The 23,615-nt window shown below is 40.2% G+C and overlaps 1 protein-coding gene across 1 annotated transcript in view; it reads left to right on the plus strand.

Moving 5' to 3' along the window:
* Positions 1-23,615, plus strand: part of GRIN3A (glutamate ionotropic receptor NMDA type subunit 3A) — a 191,908-nt gene that overhangs the window by 157,693 nt on the left and 10,600 nt on the right. Inside the window, exons 7-9 of the mRNA XM_042788000.1 lie at positions 13,418-13,563; positions 14,995-15,110; positions 17,439-17,590. Of these exons, the coding sequence (XP_042643934.1) occupies positions 13,418-13,563; positions 14,995-15,110; positions 17,439-17,590 (414 nt within the window). The remainder of the gene's footprint in view (positions 1-13,417; positions 13,564-14,994; positions 15,111-17,438; positions 17,591-23,615) is intronic.

Consider the following 23,615-nt stretch of genomic DNA (forward strand, 5'->3'; position numbering starts at 1 on the left):
TTCCCCAGCTCGAGCAATATTTCTGTTATAGTTATTGTTGTGTGAGCCGTAATATTGGCTTGAAAATGAGGTTAGTCCTCTACTCTTTGCATGGGCATCATCTAATCCATCAAATCAAATTGCATCAGATCACATCCTATTTTTCTGGATCATTATTGTGACCACACATAAAATTCCTAAGACAGGTACTGGGAAATTTCTGCAATTGCAAGAAAATTAAATTATTCTAAAACTGCGCTGTAAAGCTTGCCTTTTGGGTTACAAAATTGAGTGCAGAGTATTGAAGCATATCGGGTGCTACAAACACAGGTCTTAGTCCCAAACAGAAACACTGATGACTCACCATTAGTAACTTCAATGATCCCATTAAATCAGTGGCATTACTGGCCTTTCCTGGACAGGTACTTCTCTGCCTCATGGACTAGATCTAAGCTTCTGAGTAGCTACCAGTTTCCCATGTGGGAATAAGACAAGGTAGATTTTATGGAAGAGGATTTCCTGCCATTACATGAACTACAAAATAGTTTCATATATTTAATTCACGCATTTGCCTCCAAAGTTTTAGTCTGTAAGAGTAGTTATAATAAAAAATGTACGGGTTTAACCTTTTCTCACACAAAGCCTAAGCTGTGTCCATTCAGAGTTCTCTCTAAGACTTAAAGCTTAGGTTTAGGAAATGTTTGGGGCACAATAGTTGCAGAGGTACAAGCACCACTTTTTAGCTATTACTTAGAGCATTTTTTACGTGACTTAAAGATTGTACTTTTTTTTTAAAGATCTGCTTAGCTCTTTCTTTTCAGTGGTGGAGATTCATTTCAAAAAGCAAGCAGCACAATGCAGAAACAATTTATTAGTTTTAATATACTTCTAAACATTCTCCTGCTCCTCTGAGGATACATATGGCCTTGTACTGTTCTTTTGAAATGTATTTTTCTTTAAAAAAGCACAAAATAGAGGAGCAAACTTCTTGAGGTGATGTAAGACATACAATTTCTTCAGGTTGTCAGCCACAAACAGCAAATTGCATCTGATTGGCAATTGATATTGTCCAATTACCATTGCAAACAGTCAGGAAGGAAGGCAAATTGGGAAAAATGAAAAGGTGTTTTTCAAGATTGGAAGCCTGGTACCTAAAGTCAGTATTGCCAGGAATATCTATGCTCCCTCTTCTGCTTAAAAAAAAGGTTAGATATTGCCTGAATAAATAGCATCTGCCTTTCTACAAAAATTCAAGTTTACAACAGTAATATTTAATTGACCAAGCAGTAGTGTTTTAGCAATTGTTTGTTGCAGCTCAGCAAAGGAAAGATGGTCCTTCTGTGTTAACAAAGTCTCTAAGATACAACATTTTCATCAGAAATGAAAAGAAATTAGTTGCAGTACAACCACTAATTACAAGGTAAAGTGGAATACAGAAGTAGACATATCTCCATTGGACCTTTAAATGTGCTAATGATGTAGAAGGAGAAGTAAGGGAATAGAGAAACACCATCATGCTGCTGAAAGGAGAAATGGCCAATGAGACAAGACAAACACTTTTTGTCAGAATGCTTGGCAGACCAGGTACACTGTTGTGCATGTTGATTTCTTTTATTCAGCCTACAGTTTTGGAAACTAGCAGCCTGCGTTTGGGCTGGTCTCATCGTTTATCCTACCTACCAGTAATGACCTGGAGACATCTGGTTTTATTCCCGACCTCTTCCAAACCTACTTATCAACTTTGTTTATTGTATAGCTCTGTAGCCACTTGGCTATAATTGAAAAAGCCACCACCCAAAGTTTCTATCCTTCACTGGGGCAAATGCACATTTTCACAGTGGCAAGACTAGGTTGCAGTAGGTAACTCCTTAAAATAGAGCTGGTGCTAGAGCAGCACATGGGTGTGCAGATGGGGACAGATATGTCTAGGACATCTGGCCACTGTCATCTTTTTTTCTGATTGACAGGTGGTAATTGCATTACAGATCTACAGCAGCAAGCTGAGTACGCAGCCTTGCAGGCAGAGAGTGGGCAAAGAAGGGGCACACTGATAAGTGAGGGGCTCTGGGTACAAAAAAGAGAATTTTTTACCATTCTGCTTCAGAAGCCTGTATCTTTCTGGTTGTTGTCTCCTTTAGCCAGTCTTGTGACAAATCCAGATATTTTATGTTTCAGTTTCCAGTATGGTTTCCATTAAGTGGTACTGTCTGCATATGAGTAATCAAGGTCTCCGTGCCACAGACAGGGAAAGGAAGAAATTATCTGTAAGTACATAGCAGTGTCAGTGCCTTTCTTTGGTCAGCGAGCCTGCAACTAAGGCCAGATCCAGTAAAATTCTTCATTATGAAATCCCAAAACAGAGTCCTGTATTACAGGATCTGCCCAGAGAGTGGGTTTTTTTAGTGGCAAGGGGACTTGAAGCAGGGATGGATTTCAGGCTTCTAATGCAAGAGCATATGTTGGAGGTGTACCGTAAAGTCAGGAGTGTGTTGAGTAGCTCAGCTTATTTTAGACAAAATAATTGCAGGCAACCAGAGGATAGAAGAAACATTTCAAACATGCCAACTGGAAAACATAATACAGCAGAAGCTGAGGAGCTGGACAGATTTTCCATAAGATGGTCCAACCCCTGGCCTTTCTGCTAAAGCGTCATTCTTTCAACAATATAATGAGCTTTTCAGTGCTGTCTGACCATTGTCACTTCTGTGACAGCTGTCAGCTTTTCTTTGTCATCTTTAGGATACACTTGAGTAGCTATGCCTGTTAATTTACTACGGTTATAGTTTTACTTCTCTGGATCACTTTACCTTCAAAACACCCTTTGACAATAGCAGAGTTCTTTTCCACATTATATTTTGACAGAAAATATCAAAGCTATTGAGATTTATTTAACAAAAGGGGTACACCTGTGAATCCCACCATCAGCAATTTAATTGCGCTGTCTCACCTAACTTTACATATCTGCAGTGGAGACGTTACAAATTATTTACTCAGTCTATTATACTTCTACAGTTATCTGGGAGAGGTAGGCACATTGGGCTGCTGTTGAAGACACTTCAGGGTGAGATCACTCAAACCATTCCCTGAAAGTGCCTGCTTCTCTCCATCATGCATGATGGTATACTAGCATGGCCAGCACTGATATCCCACAAAAAACGTAGATGCCCCAAGGAATACACTGCAGACACAATTGCTCTGACAAGTCCCATCCAACAAGTCCTTTCAACAGCTTTGGTGTGCTTCGGGATTAGTCCTCAGAAATCTGCTTCTCTTCCAATCCCTTGTCTGAATGCTTGCTCTTACAAGCTGTTCATCTTTTTATTACAAAACTAAGCACTTTGAGTAATCCAGACAAGATATTTCTGGGATTTTTTTACTCAGGAATTCAATATGCACAATAACCCAGATTTTTGTTTCTAGATTTAAAATACAAAATGTGAGAGTGCAAGCTCTCGTTTCTGATGTATGAAAATCTCAGTTAATTTAGAGGCCTTATGGACATTATTATATCAGTTAAAAGCTCCCTGTTACATATATTAAATCAGCAGAGAAATACCAGTTGGCAAGTTGGCAGATGAGCTTTAGCAATACCAAACCATAGAAGAGGAAAGATCCAGCCATGATATAGGCCTTTTTCATCATTAGAGGCATGATTCAAATACCCCCACATTTAATTGTATATTCCCTCAAGTTCAGCAAGCTTTAGAGTGAGGCCATAACTGTTATGTGTTTATTGATAAATTTTCTTTTTGATAAAAGGAAGTCTTGTAAGAATTACACTGAAGAAAATGCTCTTAAAGACTGCCATGGTCTTTCATGGCAGCAACCTAAGATGGATCATTATAAGAAGTACCATTTGCACTGCAGTGTATTAAATATATAATGAAATAGCATATATTTAAATTTGCATTATATGCCTTAGATTGTATAGCAAAAAAAACAAGCAACAAACTGAGTGGAGTTAACAGAAATCTTACTGCTCCCATGGGGTTTAGTATTTGTACAGGACTGCAGGATTAAAAGAAGTTGGCTGCAAAATCTGTAGGTCATGTTTCTGTACAGGAAGTCACTGGACACAGGAAGGTCATGACTCACAACATCACAGCCTGCTAATTAATACATGGTGCTTTTCTGAGTATTAATGAGTCAGCAAAGGATTTGAACTCAAGAGGACTTTAAGTGTCACATAGACCAAAGGGAAGGAATCTCAGACAAAGGAGAAATTAAGCATGAATCTCCGGTCAGAATAAAGAACAGGCGTTGCAGAGCAATCTCATATGGCAATGAAAGACACCTACAATTTATGGAGGTGAAATCTTGGCTTCTTGAGCTTTCCTGTGCAATTTATGGTGAACACTTGACTTGTTTAGCTTCCCCATCACCTCGTTAAAGCTTTCTTGTAAAGTTACAGCTTTGGAAGGCTCAGAATCTGTCTAGTTTGGATATTTATCATTCTGATATTCAGCTTCTCAGACAATGCACTGCAGTGTTCTCCAAACCAAGTTTCCTTTCCCATCAAGACCTGCTTTTTTATGCGTTCTTGCCAACAATGATCTTTTTGGTATCCTTGTGTATTAACCCCTACTGCTCCAGGTCTTCACCTACATAGAATGCCTTGTACTGTCACCTGCTGTCTTGTCCACTCTTTACCTCAGCACGCTCATTGTTTGATCCAAAGAATGTAGGGGTAGGGATGGAAGGGAGGAAGTCCTGCTGTGTTCACTCCATCTGGTGCGGGTCATGAAGGTTGTTTTTTCAGCATCAGAAGGAATTAATGTGTTTTAGCATTTTCTCAGATATATTCACATCAGTTTCTTATCCTCAACATGCAGTATACCTATATGTCACATTGTTTTAAAAAAAAAAAAGTGACCCCACCAGCAGAAATAGCAACTGCATCTTAGGTGGGGCTCAGACCCATTCAAGAAATAATGCAAACAGAGAAATATGAGAAGATGTCACTGAAGTAACTGGCAAAGAGGAGCAGAGAACAGTGAAGATGCATAAGGTTATCTTATTGCCTGGCAGATGGAAGATAATCATACAGCTGACTTAGCAGCTTTGAGGATATTTATTATTGTTCACAAAAGTCACAGCCATTGTGATCTATAAACAGAGACCTGGATACTAGTCTGGCTTACCTTCCTAGTGACAGAAATCCTCAGTCAGCTCCCACACTGATCCCCTGGATTTCAGGGATGCCAAGGGGTCAAGCCCTCAAGAAAAAAAGTAGTTTTCATTGAGTACAATAAGATTTGGCTGAATACCAGGTAAAGGCAAATGTTGTTGTCTGTATTTCACTGTGCAAGAGGTCAAGGTGTACGAATGAGCCCATCATTTTTCTTTTACACTCCGTGTTTAACACATGCCTCACTGTTCCAAACTGATTCCAAGAAGGAGAAAAAAAAACATGTAGTTCCAGTGTTGGATCTGTCAGTAACAAAGGACTCTTTCTGATTTACCTTCATTTGATGCTTTTGAACTAAAAACCAATAGAAGATAAGATATTTAATAAATCAGGACTGCACTGATAGACAGTTCCACGATCTGCAGTTGGAAACCTCTTCGTCCTGGTAACTGGTGACTCATTTGCAACAGGAAACCATTGTCTGTTCCTTTCCTGGAAGTCACAGAGCACTGGCCTTTCTTTGCACATTTAGAAAATGTCACCATAGGGGATTGTGTTCAGCCCTGGTATCTGGGGGACAGTTACCATATGGGCAGGGGCAGGAGGACTGACAGTGTTGTCCTAATCAACCAGCAACAGTGGGAGCAGGAGAAATTTCTAAGAAAAGAGGCTGAAAGATGATTACCTTGAAGGTGAGAAAGCTACCAACACTTCACATTAGGTTTCCCCTCCAGCCCTCAGCTGCTTGTAGAGAACTGTGATAGCTTTTCATCCACAGACCTGAGACTTGGGATGGAAGGACAAGATGGATTATTTAATGAGCAGTCTCCCATGTTTCTTTGGTAGTTTGAACATGCGTTCGGCCAAACAGCTCTCCTTCCCTTGATTCTACTTTGAAAAGGATTTCATCTGCCTTAGAGCAGCATTAGCCCTATTTTATAGGTAGGAAGCAGAAGAACATGGTCGATGAAGTGACTCAGTCTGGAGCATTTTTACAGCTGCTTTATGCTGCTGAAATACAACTGAAAACAGTGATCTATTGTCTGTTGGGAATTACATCCTTTTTTTTCCTCAGTCTGTCAATTTTTCATACAATAACTTACACTCACTATTTTACAGTTCTGGGTTCTCCTGGAATAATTCCCAGCTCAAAGATCCCTCTGTCCAGAGAACTCTTTAAGTGCTATTAAGAAACAGGGTTAAACACACCTTTGAGTTAATATTCACTAGAGTTCTGTTCTTAAGAGCTTTTTGCACTAAAACATTGCTCAGCAACTCAATCAGCAGGGCAATCTTTGGAAATTAACCTCCCTATCACAGACTAGAGTCCCCAGTCTCATTCCTTAGCTGTACAGCTTCTGCAGACAGGACAGACAGGAGTAGAGGAGATCCTGTAATTAATTATTAGCACTCATACAGAGAGCATCAATACAGAGGGTTTGTATTTTTAAACAGATACATAAGTCACAATTTCTTTTCATGTATGCTCTTGTTGCAGTGCAGCAAAATAAACTGTCAATACTGGACTGTGCATTTGTTTCTACATTGAAACTGCTTATTGACTTCAATGCAGCTGTAAAGATTTATGCCAACTAATGACCTGACTTGGATTCAAAGTGACATGATTTTAACAAAATCTGACATTATCCTGGCAAGCCAAGAATCAGCTCCACTGAGACTTTGCAATAGAGACAGGAAAGTGAGCTTTCAAATGTATTCTGCATACACCATCTCCTGGAGGCCCTGGGAACATCTCCACTTCCCAAGTCTGAACACATGGGACAGTGTCTGAACAAAGCCTCCACTTCCAGAAGTTCAGCTGTGAATTTTCATCTGCTAAAATTTTAAATTCATGTGGTTCACTGTGAATAATTGTCTTCTCTTTCATCTCCCTCTGCACCCCATAAGTATTCACCAGTTAGTTTTCCCCAGTAGGGAAAAGCCCATGGACAGAGTTCTACATTGTTTGGCTTTTTAAAAATTTCATTTGTTTTGTTCTTTTTTCCCCTGAAACTTTGCTTAGGAGTACCAATTGCACTTCTTTTATCAATAGGTAATAAGAAATCTATTAGCAGATAGATGACCAGTTAAATGTATTTGTTAGATAAGGCAAGATAAAATGCTAATGCTTTATATGCCAAAGACAGAAGACTCATTGCGAAACAGCAGATCTCTAAAAGCATGTCAGTTCTTCACAGCAGAGCAGACCATTTGATACTACCTCTCTCCAGTGATTAGCAATTGAAACTGAACAGTTTTTCAAGATTCTGCAGCAGTTCACTGGCAAAGATTGTGCTGGCACTAACAGCAATTCTGCTGATATACATGATGTCCATTAAACACTACAGTTGGTGTTATACCAGGCAACCAGCGCTATTATGGGGCAGAGCTACCGAAACCCTTTCACAATAATTTTTACTCAGAACTTGCTGTAAAAGTTATGAAAGTGTTTTCAGCCATGTTCCCACTTTCTGTACCCAATTGAAATTAAAAAGCGGTATCGTAGATGGTGGTGAAAGCTGAACCCATGTTAACTCTGCATCTGTCGCTGGAAGGTGCAATCACTGGCACTGCACTCCACTGTATACAGGGTTGCCCTTTTCTCATTTCCCTCACATAGTAAATAATGGAGTTCAATTTTGGAAAGGAGAGGCTAACTAAACAAATGATGAAATCATTTTAATGATTTGAGATGCTGATTAGAAATTGAGTTCCTGAAGCATTTTTCCTCCAGCCAGCTATCAAGATGCACAGAATAGTTCTGAATCAGATTCAGTGAGGCAGTTAGTGCACCACATCAGTCAAGAACTGGGAGAGAATTTCCTAGATTTCAGTCACTTAATTACTTATAGAAAGTAGCCATAATTTCACTTCCCAACAGTTGCTCTGTTTAGACCTTCTTTGCCTCTTCACAGCTCCCAGAAAGCTCAAACTCCACAGGACCAAAAGGCAATACTGTATTGCCTGCTTTTTTGGAGCAGAGACCACCTTTTCATTGTATTTATATTCTGAACACCTGGGCTTCTTACACACTACAAAAAATACATGACAACCAAGTGTGATGCAAACCTCAAAATTATATTAGGCAAAACAACCAGGGCACCAAGGGAGGAAAAGTCTTTCAGCCAAATCTAGCTTTGAAGCAGTGAAAGGTCATACAGAAGCCAGAACATGCTAGAACGACCTCAAAACTCAACAGCTGAACTTTGGAGTATGTCAAGGTTAACTGCTGGAAGCATCTCATACATTTTCTGTTTTAATTCCCAACTCGCATAGGATATTTCTATGCCTGAGTCTTTTCAAGTCTGAGCCTAGGTGTTCTCACCCTATCTGATGGCACTGAATGCAATGGCACTGTATTACATAAACTGGAATGTGCCAAGTAATGCAAAATCCCTGACATTCAGGATTGTATTTTCCTGTTTCTGCTTCTGTGGTTTTGTCACATTGGTATTTTCATGCATAATTGGCACCCCAAGCCATAGATGTATGCAGATGCCAAATTCTTCTCAACATCTTCCCAAATAAAACAAGTTCTCCACTACCCACTCAGCAGATGTTTTAACAACAGAAGACAGAAACCAAGAAGATCTACAAGTAAGGTGCCAAGCCAAGGGAACTGGTAGCTGCAGTGTTTGCTTTTGGCAGTAAGCAGCACAAACATCAGTTGACTCATAGCACAGTGCTATACAAGGTACAGAAGAATCTGAGTAGTCCCAAAGCTTTTCCTGACACTGTCAGAGAAGCTGCATGTTCTATAGAGAACTCTCGAGTTTTCTTAACACTACATGACCTCTCTAGCTCAGTGCGCAAGTGACCCAACAACCTCCTCAGCACTTGGAGGCATTCACATCACCCCTTGTTTTATTATACAGTGTAAGAAAACATTACCCCTTGTTTGTTTTCTTATCCATTGTATGTCATCTTAAACAGTGAGGCTTGTTCTTGGAAACAGTGGCACAGCCCATGCATCCCACAATAGATACTGTCCTTAGAGGTCACAGGGACAGCATTAATACCCCAATTCCCGAAAGCATACTAATTTCCAAAGCTCTTTAGCCTTTCTCCTGTACCTTCATCCTGCAGTTCCCAGCAGCATTTCCTAGTCCTCCCTCCCAAGAGCTCTGTCTTCACAGGAGGTGGGTCATCTTCCTGACTCATGTGCCCCTGACCCATGTAGCAAGATCCTCTGGTCTTGGCATTCCACAGCCCTGAACCTGTGAAGTCAGGGTGCTGTTTGAAGACGACAAGAGCTCAGCCTCTGGGGGTTCTTGTGATGATCTCTTGAGTTTGCACCACTATACAGATCCAAATGGGAGGTCACCACGTTTCTCACAGCTTCATGTGCAACCGCTTTCTCACTGAGGAGATGGTTCTGAAAATTTGGGATACACCTAAGTAGTACACCCATTCATGGTATATACCAGTGCTTCAGATATAAAACTCAGTTTACTAATATGAAAACCCTGATCTCCAGTATTTGAGCTGAAAAAGTGATAGTATTCGCTGCAAGAGCCTTCACCTCTTCTAGGAAAGCCACTAACTTGCAACACTAAATAGCTTTTTAACCCCTGAAATACATTGGCTTTTAACTACTCCACTGATATATTCATATATACACTGTTACATTGCCCAGGCTGTTGGCATCCCCCAACTTCTCCCACTTGGCTGCTCAGCTGGCACAGTTTTCAGTTCACTGTGGTGGCCTTGCAAGCTAACGTTCAAAGGGCTGTTTACTTGCTAAACACTGGTGAGTCCCACATGTGGCAGCAATGCTTAGTTCCCGTGCACTGCATGGAAGAGGCTGGTTGGGAGTACAGAGTTAGCCTACTGGCTTAGGAGCAATTATATTCAGGAGCAATGACCCTCTGAAAAAAAACGAGTGAGCATTCAGTGAATTGTCAAGCTGTGACTTCACTGTCCCATGAACGCCTCTCTTAGGTCAAAACAAACCTTGTTCTTTCAATTTCTTACAGCCATATATTTCTGATTTTGGAGGGACCTTGTATGGTTATCTAAGCGGAGTGCCAAGAAAACTCATGTCTGGAGATGGATCTGCAGCTATTGCATTCATTTATTTTTAATCATACTTGAATCACCAGCAGATCTCTAGGTACACTACAGATATAAAAAGTGTCAACAGTTCCTAGTGCCCATTACCTGCTTTGCTATGGTTATTCACCTTTCACGCTGACAGAGCTTTGAATGAAAAAACACAGTAGAATATACACAGAAGTGTAGTCTCCACATACTAGAAATGCCCATAATTTCAACAGCTGTTTCTTCTCAATAAGATAGCTTTTATATTTGCTGTTACTTACAAAAAAGCAAGTACTGTCTCCCACAAATCATCAGTTAAAAAAAAAAATATAATCCATTCTTGATTCTTCAAATTGAGATTCTTCACATGCTGATTTTTCAGAGTTCATGATTTCTCTGAAGCCCTAGCCATTAGGAGTCTGTTATTGGTTTAAAGAAAACAAAATGAATCTTGCAATATAGGACTCTAAAAATATAAGAAACACAAAAGAAACAGAGCATGAGAAACGAAAAAGAGACAACTAATAAGGCAAGACTCACAGGAAAACTATGACATTTACCTATCCTGTTGGGACACAGGTATTTGTAGTTTCCATCTTTTCGCAGAATCTTCCCAGGAGAAGACTACAGAAGGTAAGAAAGGAGCAGTGAGAACTGAAGAGTCTCATTTCCAACCTGAAGATTTTAATCTTCTTTTGAAGCAAGTAACCCTTAGCAGACTCAGTAGATTAGCAGCAAAGGTAGTGCATGTACTCCATTATCTGCTTTTGGCAGCATTTTGTGTTGTTAATCCACTATTCATATAGCTGCAAGCAAATCTTTTCCTCATGTGGATAAGCAGCAGTGAGAAGAAAATAGAAGTCCCAAAAGACATAAAGGATTAAAACACTATTAAGATTTATCCTTCATAAAAGGAGTCAAGAGTCATCAAGAACAAAGTTCCAAACACATAATTATGCTTAAGAAAAAGCATAGATTGCCAGAGCAAGTAGAGCATAGGAAGCAAAGGATCACTACATAACTTCCTTACATAGACTTTCTAAGACTACCCACCAGACATATGGTGTTGCTAGAGACAGGATACTAAGACAGATGGACTTTTGATCTAATACGTATTCCAATGTTGTCATCATTTGTGGTGAAATTTGACAGTGTGCCCAACATGAAGCAAAGCACGGACAGTCCACAATAAAGCATTTGGGAAGAAAATTGCATGGAGGTGCAGTTTACTCTCTTTTTTGTACTAGTCTTTCTCACAGAGGCTTCAACATTTATCTAGATGTAGACTGGTGACAGTTAGAGTGAACGATAGTTTCCAGTGAAGTCAGGCATCAGTAGTCTTTTTCTGCAGATCAGATGTTGCACTGCAGCTGGCATCACTGGATGGGCCACAAATATCACAGCAAACACCTGAGTTGACTTGGAAGGTGGCAGTATGGTTCTGTGTTGAGACTCAGTGGGGTTTTCGGTCTCTTCACTGAAACTGCCAAGAAATAAAACCTAAAAAAAATAGTACTGACTGTGGCAACAAGTTTTTTGGGACATAGAGTGCATGGAGCCCACTCCAAGCTTATTCTTTAAGCAGGTCATTTTCAATGAGACTACAGTTAGATTTGGATTGAAAGCATTGTGCAGGAAGTCTCCATGATGTATTGTGACAGCACAGCTCTGTTACTTATGTCTTCTGGCACTCAAATGCTGCTTCCACACTTCGAGGCAAGAACATTTCCCTTTGCGCTCACACTCCTTCTAGCACAGTATACACTATGGCCAGCTCCAGATGGAGGTATACCCTGCATTACTTGTCCCAAGGTCATCCAGGCCAGAGCACTTTGAAAAACATGCCAAGACTCCCTCCATGCCCACAGTTTTGCATTTAATCACAGGTCCCATTCCTGGTTTGTAACACAGGGACCAGATCAGCAGAGCACAATGTAGAAAGGACCTGCCCACTTTCCAGATAAAAAATACTAGAAATACAGTATATTCATAGCCTCCAGGACATCAGAATACCATCCAGAAGACCTTTTTCTGTTCCTTTTCATAGTGAACTAAATGACTGCATTTACAACCTACCTTTTTTATTCTTAAAATGCTAGAAATACTTTTTATGCATGGGGTCATTGAAGAGAAGAGTGGGAAAAGCCTTCTGTATGGCTTTGTGTCGCCATACACTCTGTTTTACGTAGATGATAACGCAGATAGCCAGATGGACAAGCAAAATGCCTCTTTGCTTGGTCTTTGCAAAGTAGAGCATGGCCATGGTTAGATCATCTTTGCAAGCTGCTGTGAAAACCATGAGCTTCCTGGGAAGTAAATAGAGCATGTCTACTTCAGCCTTAGCTTTATTTGGCTTCCTACACTCTGAAAGTTTGACCTTTTACGAGGCCGGTACTTTGCCGAAGGCTTTCCAATTAGTATTGTCTTGGCAACACTCAGCCATCTCAAGGAAGTGCTTGGCATAGTAGAGGACACTGCCTGGCACCTCCACAGCTATTTGAGAATTTCCCCACAAGTCACTAAACACTCCAAAGAGAAGCGGAGGTCTGAAACTTGTGAACATCCAGACTAGTCAGTGCTTTAATATAAAAGGTGGAACCAGCTGTGAAAAGGACACAGAACTGCAAAAGATTTTTTGAGTATTAGCCTCGTAATCAAGCTTACAGTCTCTGCTATGCTGAGGGGTATTCTTCCTCCTTGTCATTGCCAGGGGAGACAACTTGCTGTCCACAACACTTCAGTCCTTAGTTTCTCTGTGAAGAATGACAGCAAAGACAGCAGTGGTCTGTGGTGTGGTGTCTCGGGCTCTAGAAGTGAAATGGTGGTGCTAACCTTCTGCAGAAGACTAAATCTCATACTTAAGGATTCAATAAAAGACATACTGCCAAAACAAATCCAGACTGTAGGTACTTCTTTGGCTACCCAGAGCCCCAGAAAGTGGGTCCTAGCAAGCCTAGAGGCTTCTCCTTACACTTCCTGAAACATTGAATGGTTTGAAGACAAATAATCCAACTAAACACCTGGATTTGGGGTTCAGGGTATCTCAAGGGAAATGTTTTGCACATTTGAAGAAAATCCTGAGAGTAGGTTAATCAGTCACCTGCTAAGTCTTTTCAGACTTTTATTGTGATGTGGAAAGCTGACTGCAGGAAAACATCAGAGGCAGGTCTTTGAATGCTGAGAATTTCTGACAAACTGTTCACACTTAAAACCAAGATACCAGATGTAAAGGAGGCAAATGACTGCTAATCTGTAATTTCATCTCCTCAGCTCCACCACCCATCCCAAGGGTTTCGGTTTGGAACCGTGCGAGAAAGCAGCGCAGAAGACTATGTGAGGCAAAGCTTCCCAGAGATGCATGAGTACATGCGACGGTACAATGTCCCTGCAACCCCGGATGGAGTGGCATATCTAAAGTGAGCCTGTGCATGCAGCAGCAGATCTGGTCCTTTGATCAGAATGCATGGCAGTGAGGTGGTGATGGGTTTCCCACATTCAGTGTCATTTATCCCACAGAACTGTCACTGCAAGGAGTGTGGCAGGTAGAGGAGAAAGCACATAATCACCTGGAGGGAGCGGTACTTGGAAAGCAAGGCAGCGTAGCGTACATGCACGTGCTGAGTGTTTCCAGGGGAAGCAGTGCTTCGCACTAACCGCTAGTGTCATCAAGCATGTGCAACATATAAATCCTGGCAGGTTTCTGTGCTTGAGAGCCCTTCATCAGGCAGTGAGAAGCATTCAGAAAACAATATCGCAGTCCAAGCTAAAGCTGCAAAAGGGGTACCTCAGCAACTTCAGCATGCTGAGAGGAGAGAATGTTCTCAGAGAGAAACCTTAAAGCATTTATCATTAATGAAGCATTAGACTGATCAAAAGTAATAAATACTAAGTCTTCTTGCTTTAAGGAATCATGGTATCACTGTGTTTCAGAGATATTTGTGCCTAACAATCTGATGTCACACAACTGATTCACTCTGCCAGGAAACAGGAGAGGTGATAATAAGCCTGAAATAACTCATTCATTTTACACACAGAAGTTGCATAACAGATGGCCTGAGAATTTTTCACCAGAACTTGTTTCCTGTTTACATATTTTTCCCAGAACCATCCTAATGATAATTAAGATACATGGCAGTCCCTTTGGATTAAACTGGAATCAATCCATTGAAATCAATGCAGTAATGTAACTTTATATCAGCAGAACACCCAAACCTTTAAAGTGGCAAGAGTAGAGGGTGCAGTCCCTTGCTCAGATGAGAACAGGCACTGCAACTGTTCTTTTATATCATAATTTTAAGCAAGCATGATATTCATAAATGATTATGATAGTAAAATTGAGTCCTCTGTGTTCACGAAGACTGAACATAGAGAAAAGCTGATCTGGATGAAGGAAATAAATTTACTTTGTATTCAAGGAGAAAGGAGAAACACCTTTATATAAGTTACCCTCCTGCATTTTTACTCTCATGACCGTAACTTTAACATCACAAAGAAATCAAGACAGCACTAGTATTTTAGCAATTTGTTATATTTTCCAGTAAAGTTTTGTGCTACTTTTCAACAGAGTCAAAAGTCTAACATTGTAGTATTTTCCATCTTTCGGTTCCATAGTATTTCATGGGAGCAACATGCTATGCCTGCTGTCCTGCTCTAGGTGCACAAAGTTTGTATCCATGCACAATTCCCTTCTTGAAAATATAAATCAGTTTTATGTTTAAAATAGCAGTCTCTGGTCTCTGTTTTTATTCAGTAGTCTTCCAGAGAACTGCATTGATAAATGTTCAGTGAGCATCACTGGGTCCTAGACTGTGAAGTGATTTTGTTTCTGACTTTGATGTTGAATACAGGCATGATCCAGAGAAACTCGATGCCTTCATCATGGATAAAGCACTCTTAGATTATGAAGTATCAATAGATGCTGACTGCAAGCTTCTAACTGTGGGAAAACCCTTTGCCATTGAAGGTAACGATCACTTTTATATCATACTGCTTTATTTCTCATATGTTACATTTGCTTTATTGTGATTTGGTATTCTCAAAGTATGCAGGTGAAACTGTGGACCCCTTGAAGATTATGGTAAAATTCTCAGTGATTAAGTAGAACGAAGGTTTCACCCTTTTTTGTGGTTTTTTATCTTTCAGATCACTTGCACCATCTGTGCATGCCATGCTCTGTATAGGAATTATTCGAAGTTCTCAGACAATCCATCTCCAAACAAGTAGGAAATGCGGTCCATTTCACTGCTCACAATGAAATAAAGTAGCTCCCAAAACGAGGCTTGCTTTATGTAGTCTTACTTTCATTACACATGTTCAAAACTCAGTGTTCAAAATGCTGTTCTACAGTTTCGGTCTCATCTGAACCAGATAAATACTGTTCCCATTTTAAAGGTCAGCTTAAGATTCCCACTGAATCTGTAGCTAATTGAAGAAGAAGGCAGCCTACCCTGGTATATAGCCTCCTGCAGCCCTGGTGTGCTAGCAAGGACAGATTGGAAGGCAGCCTAGAAGCAAGGGTTGTCCAAAGCTGCTTCCAACACAGGTGCCCACATCAGCAGCTATTAGATTTCAGGAATCACTTTTGTGATAGATGGCCATTGAAAATGATTGAAGCTCCTTCCTTCCCTCCAGGGGCAATTACTCTGGCTGCTCCCATCACACATTGAAACAACCTCCTCCAGAAATGTTCAAACCTGATTGAAGAAGGCAATATTCTAAATGAAGGCCAGAGGAAGCTAAGCATTTTAATCATTTCAGCTACAAGTCACCAGCACTAGGCATTTTGTAGAACTTTTTGCTCCTTTTTGCCATACCTCATCAGTGTCTCCTATTTGAATTCACACCAGAGACCTGAAAGCAATCCATTTTCTTCTTTTCTTTTTGTTATTGGGGAGGATAGATGCGCAGAGAGCTGTTCAGGCTGTAGCAGAATTTGTGTGTGTGCAGCTGCATGTTTCACCATGTGCGTGAAACCTGATAAATCTTCCACTTCAGAAAGGTCAGCTCTACTGAAGTAAACCATCAGCTTCCACAACTTTGGATCAAGTAAAGTAAATTTCAGTACACAAAAAGCAAATAAATCCCAAACTGTATGTTTTTACATAACTGGACTTCACATCACTTAATTACAAAACACTTAATTATGCTGAAAATGTGGTATTCATGTGCAATAGCTATGCCTTCTCTGAAACCGTTTCTTCAATGTTGGCAAATATAGTCAAGTAGAAATACAGGCATAATGTACAAAACTCAGCAGCAATGGAGGCTGTTGCATTGTCGGTACTCATATCACCACATCACTCTGCATCATTAAAAAGCAAGCCACTGTGATGGCAGATTTACCACTATGTACATTTATGGGTTTAGGGCTTTTTTCTTCTTGTATTGTGGGGTTTTTTTAAAGGACACAGTATGAAATTCTGAATTCTGAACTGAAAAACAAAGATCCACAGTGGACTAGAGAGGAATATCTGCCAGCAATTGGAAGAACATCTCTGCATGCAACTGCATGTCTTCCAGGCATGAACAGTATTTGTTTTTCTAAAGTCAAACCCCAGATTCTGCAAATTGAAAGACCGTATTTAGAGATACTGAATCCATTTTCACTTACACTGAGTCTTTTACCAGCACTTTAATGTGGTAAAAGATGACACTGTAGCTAAAAACAGTATTTTATTACTATCTGAAGATCCAAGTCACTGCCAGAACAGAACTGCACAAACAGATAGCATAGCCCCTGGACTTATTACTGTGTGGGAACGATACAGACTGCTCCCATATGCATTTACATGCACACAGCTTTTCATCAGAAAATACACAGGAAGAAAAAAAAATGTTACATCTGATATCACAGTCACATCCACTGATCAAAAAATGTAAAGGGATCACAGAATGGTTTATGTGACATTAAGGCCCTTTTGCATTGCTAAAACAAGGTAAGAACAATGCAAGGGCATGAAAAGGGCTGTGTTTTCTGGAGATAAGAGATGTATTCATCTATCTGTACTTCCATTTTAAGTTTTTGAACCTCCAGTTTTACATACTACTTTCATGGCCTTAATAATTTTGAATTTTCATGTCCTGTTTGTATTAGGCTACTTTATTTGGCACAGCAAAAAGTCTCATCTCAGAATTCTCCGTCCACAGTAAACCAGCATCCAGGTTTGAATTGGCTTGCTGAAACAGAATGCCAACTTGATCTGCCACACTGGTAGTTTATAGCTGAAATGAACATAGGTTAGTAAAAAGCAAACAAGGAAGGGAGAGATGATTGTACTCTTTTTCCTTCTAGGATATGGTATTGGTCTTCCCCCCAACTCTCCACTCACCTCAAACATCTCTGAACTGATAAGCCAGTACAAGTCCCATGGTTTCATGGATGTTCTGCATGACAAATGGTACAAGGTTGTTCCATGTGGGAAAAGAAGCTTTGCTGTCACAGAGGTAAGCGATGAACTTGGGTCACATAAATGAGGATTTGCTCAAGTTGCCAATTACTGCCTCTCACTCACCATGTGCAGTGGGTATACACACGACAGAGGTGGGCTGCAGCTGAAGGAAAGCATTTGACTTCAAAAGCAAGAGATTCTGAGCCCAGCACTGTTCAAATCAGAGCATAAGAAAAGCATCAGCAAGACTGTGCTGCTAAATTAGGGATGCAGTGCATGCATCAGAGAGCACCTCTGGAGACAAACAGGGCTTGTAACATAGCATTAAAAAAAGTGATCTGGCACACTGCACCACAAATCTGATCCCACTCAGTTATGTGTATCACCATCTACAGATCTGTCAGTGACTCTGGACCATCTCACATGGGAGAGACAGCTAAAACAGCCAACAGACAGACCAACAAGAGCAAAACAAGCAGAGAGAGTGGGAATTTAATACATCCCAAATTTCCAATATAACCTGGACCACTTCCTAGCATGGGTGGCAGCTACTTGTACCAAAGATAGGCCTTCAGCCTAGATACGATCCCCTAAGATATCATGTTAAGAATAGAAGAGAATCAGGTCTCACATCTGAGTAGATCCATAGGAAATTAAAGTAAATCTCCTTGGATTTAGGTCCTGGTATCAAATCAGAGGAGTTATGCCAGATCATGGCAGGTGAATATGTAGGCCATTATTTATGAGAAAAAGACTTGTCTTACCAAAATAACAGGTTTTTGTCAATTTCCCTAAACTGTCAAGTAAAAAAAAAAAGGTAAAGTACTGAGGAATCAAAAGATCCAGCATGCCTGAAGCTTAGAGCAGACAGTTTTAGCTCAAGGTCTTCCAAAGACATAGGTTACATATTCACGCTAGTACAAAACACATAGCTAGAAGTTTGCTGTCACCTCCTCAGCGTTCATCCAAATACCAAACCAACCATATGTGTTCCCTGAAGAAGTGGTAGCATGGTCATTCTCCCCTAAAAGAGAAGCCCACTTCCTTAGGGCTCTGACTGCCACTCTTCAAAAGTCACATGAGCATCTTGTCTGCAAACCTCTGACTACTGACTAAATTGCTAGAAAACCAGCACTTTTTTAGAGATAAGACAAAGAAAATCTTTATTTGACTTTTTTAATACATAGATTGTTGGCGTATTTCTGAATCTCTTTCTACATCTTTTTACTTTTTCATTAAGATTGTGTCAATACAAAATAAATTATATTTTAACATCAGACATTCATAGAAGAAAATTAAGTTTATTTTTATTCAATTTACTCCTTTTTTTTGTGATTAATTCAACACATGAAAGCACATGTAAACAGAAATGTATATTCACTGCTATTTCTGATCTAGCTTATCTGAAGATTAAATTATCATCTAACAAGATATGTATCTGGAGAAATTTCTTTTTAGTGTGGCTGATACATCTGTTCCTGACAAGCACTTTATTCAATGACCTTCTGTTACTCTACATTTTAATACAAACTTTTGAATTAAATCTCAGGAAAAAATATAAGATAGAAATGGTATTAATTACCACAACTGTCTTAAAACTGAAAACTTTTATAGCAAGACAAACTTACCTTCTTAGTAATTTCCCAGTGATGAGACATAAGGAGCTTCCTCTGATCATAAGAATCTTACTCCAAGGGCTCTGTTCTCTGTATTCCTAGACAAATAGCTTAGACATAGAATCAATTCTAAGAATATTCCAGTTAAAATTATGGTTTTATTTAGAACTGGTTTGCTCTCAGAATATGTTTGCTCCTTTAAGTCAGTGGTCTCTAGAGTAGGTTGCATATAGCCCCTAGGAGTGCATAATATGATCCCTGGGTTGCAGGAAAAAAATATTAGAATTGCAGTAATGTATATCTATGTATCTATATATAAAAATAAATAAATAAACATATATGAGGATGCATGCTCAAAAAGTTACTGATAGAGGTACATGATCAGAAAAAGTTTGGAGATCAGTGCTCTAAGCCTTAGGCTCTCAAGACTGTCTCTAGAAACAGGAATTTTTTTCTGCCATAGCAAGTACAGTAATAAAGAAAATGAACTCTGGCTGGACAAACTGAAGAAGGCATATTTTAAAACCAATTTGATTTGTCTTCTTGTGAAAAAAAGCAAATATGAGCAAAGATAGAATAAACCTTGCATTCAAACTGGAGAGAAAAAAATCTGATAGGCAGCATGTCATTTTTACAGTTATTCTTCTGAAAGCCCTTTGCAATTTAAAAATACAAGGAAAGACCATACCATTTTCCTGCACAGCTATTGCTAGTATATTATCTCTCAGGCAAACCCAGTTTTTTCACTTCCCTAGATTTTCATTAACACCTTCATGTTCAGTGATGCAATACTGAGAGTCACTGGTTTCCAGGTAAGCCTTAAACTCCCCTGTGTTCATGGCTCGAAAGGTCAATGACATGGTTTAAGTACTCAAAGATTCCTCAAGGCCTGCCAACAAAGGGAGAGGAGGTAGGAAAAAAGCTACTCCAGTCAGAAAAGAAAATTCTGATTTTGTCACGTGAATAGTCCCTTGGAATTCCTTTTTCCTCTGTGTTGAATAGGTTTTAAGCATGGGCTCACAGCTGGAAGACAGGCTGTACTTTAAAGTAATTCAGTGTTTTGAGTGTAACCTCCATGTGATGGCCAGAAAGGAATGCAGGTCTAGCTGCTCTTCTAGTCAGATTATCTCACTGTCCTTTTTTGATCTTACATTGTGATAACACAGCGTGCATAACTGAGTTTTTCTCCAGAGGCCAAGGTCCAACAAGCTTGCTCAGGTGACTGAAGGACTCCAAAAAATGAACTCAAAGACTTCATCTTTGAACAAATCCACATGTACTCAAAGGCCTTACGCAATCAGAAGGCGTGAGTAGAAACAGAAGACTACTTGGAGATCTGTGCCATTGTAGGGTAAACTCCGCTAAGCCCAGACCTTCCTTTTCCTGGATTCTTCTACTTCACTGCATCTCCCATGTCCTCCTCTTCATCTACTCCTCTTGGCCAAGAACTTCCAGATTTTAGAACTTGAAATTTCATAGCTGGGACAAATTTACTAAACTAAACAGGGCTAAGCAGCAGACACTCTCTAAAGCATATCTTCCCCGTCATTAGGTCAAGAAGCATGGGAGTTACTCTTGGTCTTATATTTATGCCAGTTTGTATCCTTACTCCTGTACAGCCCAGAAATCTCTGTTATTTAATACCTAGCAGTCAGTCACAGAAACATTCAGCAGATCCACTGAAGTGCGGACAGTGTTCAGCACAGACGCAGATAATCCACTTTCAGAAAAGTCTCAGCTTCTGAGTGGATAGTCATTCATATGGACTATCTACCAAACTAAGACCCAGCAATTGCCTTTTGATAGCTAGAGTAAGACGATGTCTTTTTGATAAATTTGGTCTGTGACATACTAAGAGTAATGACTCAAAAATGGGAATACATGTAGGTAAAATACTGATCACTATAGCCTTTAAATGGGTGAAATATCCATCTTCCTTTTTTGTCATTACCTCTTTAGGTAGGCTGTACTGATTCTTATCCACCTGCCACTCCTGCCCACCGAGGTTAATTTTTCTTTAGATTTGTTTTGAGATTCATCTTCCTACTCATCATTTTTTTTCTAATCTTACACTGGGAAATTATATTTCCTGTGGCAGAACTCACTGCTAGCTCTTTCCATCTCTCTCTCTATCTGGAAGTACTTCACTCATTCTAAATTACATTTGAAAACAAAGTTGTCTTGGAGAGGCGTGATTCAGACAGGGCCTGGAAAACTTGCAGTAGCTCCTCAAGCTGAGGAACCAAATAAAGATGAGTTTGAAAGTGTAGAGGCCAGTAGGGCTTGACTCCACTGTTTTGTATGAACCTGTTCAGTGAGAGCACGTGCCCAAGGCATCTTGCTCTGGCCAGCACTCATTGGATCATTTATGGGGGATGCAGCAAACTCAAACTTGGAACAAATTAGTGCAGTGAATTGCACCTTACCTTCCCCACCACAAGTAATTGTTGGTAGCAGCAGCTGCTCATGCTCATTGCTAGTCACTAGCAATATTGCTTGAGTACTCAAGAGATTTAAAATTACCATATTCTAGGATCAAGGAAATTTCTTTGCTGTAAATTTTCAAAGTCTCTATTTAGGGCAGAACATGGTGCCAGAGGGAAGTGGGGTTGGCAGAGTTATATTTGCACATATTACAACTGGACATAATCCATGTCATTCATTTTCAGTTTGCATACAATACACTTGGCCCTTCCTCTACCCTACTGTTACTCTAATTAATTCCACTTCAGCTGGAGCCAGGCTGCTAAGACTTTCCCCTCCAACACATTAGCTCAGGAGAGACTGCAAATTCTTTCTGTGGCATTTTTGGGAACCAAAATATAGTGAATTAGCAGCTTCACAACTTTCTGCTCATGGTAGCAGAACAGCTATGGCACTAAGCCACTATGACAGCAGGCAGGGTGGATGGCCTGAACAGGCAAGTTGCCTGTCAATTAGCAGAGGTTTTGACTGTTCAGACCAGGCAGTAATGATCAGGACAAGGTGCAGATGAGATGAGCTGGCACACTGCAGTTTCTCAACACAGTAGGAAAGAGAAGGGCCCCTCCTGGTCCAGGAAGTAGTCAGGCTTTGGGAAAAGCTAACTATGCATACAGACTATTGCATAGCTTTTAAGCTGCATTTTTAAAAATGTTGTTGAAACTGTATCTTCTGTTTCATTTGAAAGGCTCATGTATTGTCCAATCTCAGGCGTCACAGAACTGAAGCTCTAGAACTTAAGAGACTGATTTGTACATAGACTGATAGTTCAGTCAGATAATAATCAATACATGGAATAAAAAAAATATAGATTCTTATGTAACAGTATCCCAACTATTAGTATCAACAGGTTACTGATGCTCCACACAGACTGTGACATTTACAATAATAATATATGCAAACACACAAACAATGGCAGCCCAAACTGACCCCATTAGTGCAGACCCACTACTTTCCACGGGTGGTGACACTGGGGAAGGCACAGTGTCATGCACCTCCTGCCGGTGCCTGAGGGAGAGGTCCATGCTGCTAATGGTGGGGATCAGCCTTTGGCCACGGGCTTCCATCTGATCCAGATCAGGGACACAGTGAAGACAAAGTCCTTTCATCCTCTTTTCTTCTCTCATCAGTGGTGGGATCCACTAACAGCTCTTCTCTGGAGTCTTTGAAGGAACTTCCTCAGACTTGACCTGACATAGCTTGTGCCTGAATTGGTGATCTTTACCTGGCCTTGGCATCACCTGGGATTCACAGTTAGACAGTGCTTCATTCATCTTGATATGATTTTATCCAGTTGTCATCAGAAAATTGTGCCTTTCAGCTCTGAGTTTTGCCCAGTCTCCTGAAAGGTTAAAAGCTAGTTTCCTTTTTTGTTATACCAATCACCTGACAACTCAACAGTCAGTTTGCTAGCCACTCCCTTGAAACTCTGGGTTTTATGTTTGTCTCTGGTGCACTGCAGGTGTCAAGGGAAGGCCATACAGACCCTTCCACAAAGGGAACAAACTGCTCTGTGCTTATAAATAAAAGCTGCCCATCAGTCACCTTTCACAGTACCTTGTTACCAGTGCATGAAAAACAAAGAACGGGAACAAAGATTTTGTTGCCAAGACAATTTACTCAGTCTGCATGTAAGCTGTCTGAGGAGAAGAGTTGGCCCTTGCTCACTGGAGGATGGGGAATGTTATGAAGAAAGGAATCACAAAATGACAGATGAATTGCAAAGGGGTCATCTCAATGTGGGAAGAGGCAGTGGCATCTGGATTTGCCCTGGGGAAAAAAATGCTTTCCACAATGTTCCTGAAGAAAAGAGTGTATGGGTGTTGAGTCTGACAATAGAATCAGGAGAACCATGTTTTAAGTCTCCTGGAAATGAGTAACAGATTTAGATTCACCTGTTGAAACTGGGAAAAAAAAAAAAAAAAAGTTCACTATCTGCGGAGGCAAAGCTGTTATTCCAAATTCACCAGCCTGTAATATCAC

The sequence above is a fragment of the Tyto alba genome, unplaced genomic scaffold, assembly GCF_018691265.1.
Source record: "Tyto alba isolate M040663 unplaced genomic scaffold, T.alba_DEE_v4.0 Super-Scaffold_13, whole genome shotgun sequence".
Classification (NCBI taxonomy): domain Eukaryota; kingdom Metazoa; phylum Chordata; class Aves; order Strigiformes; family Tytonidae; genus Tyto; species Tyto alba.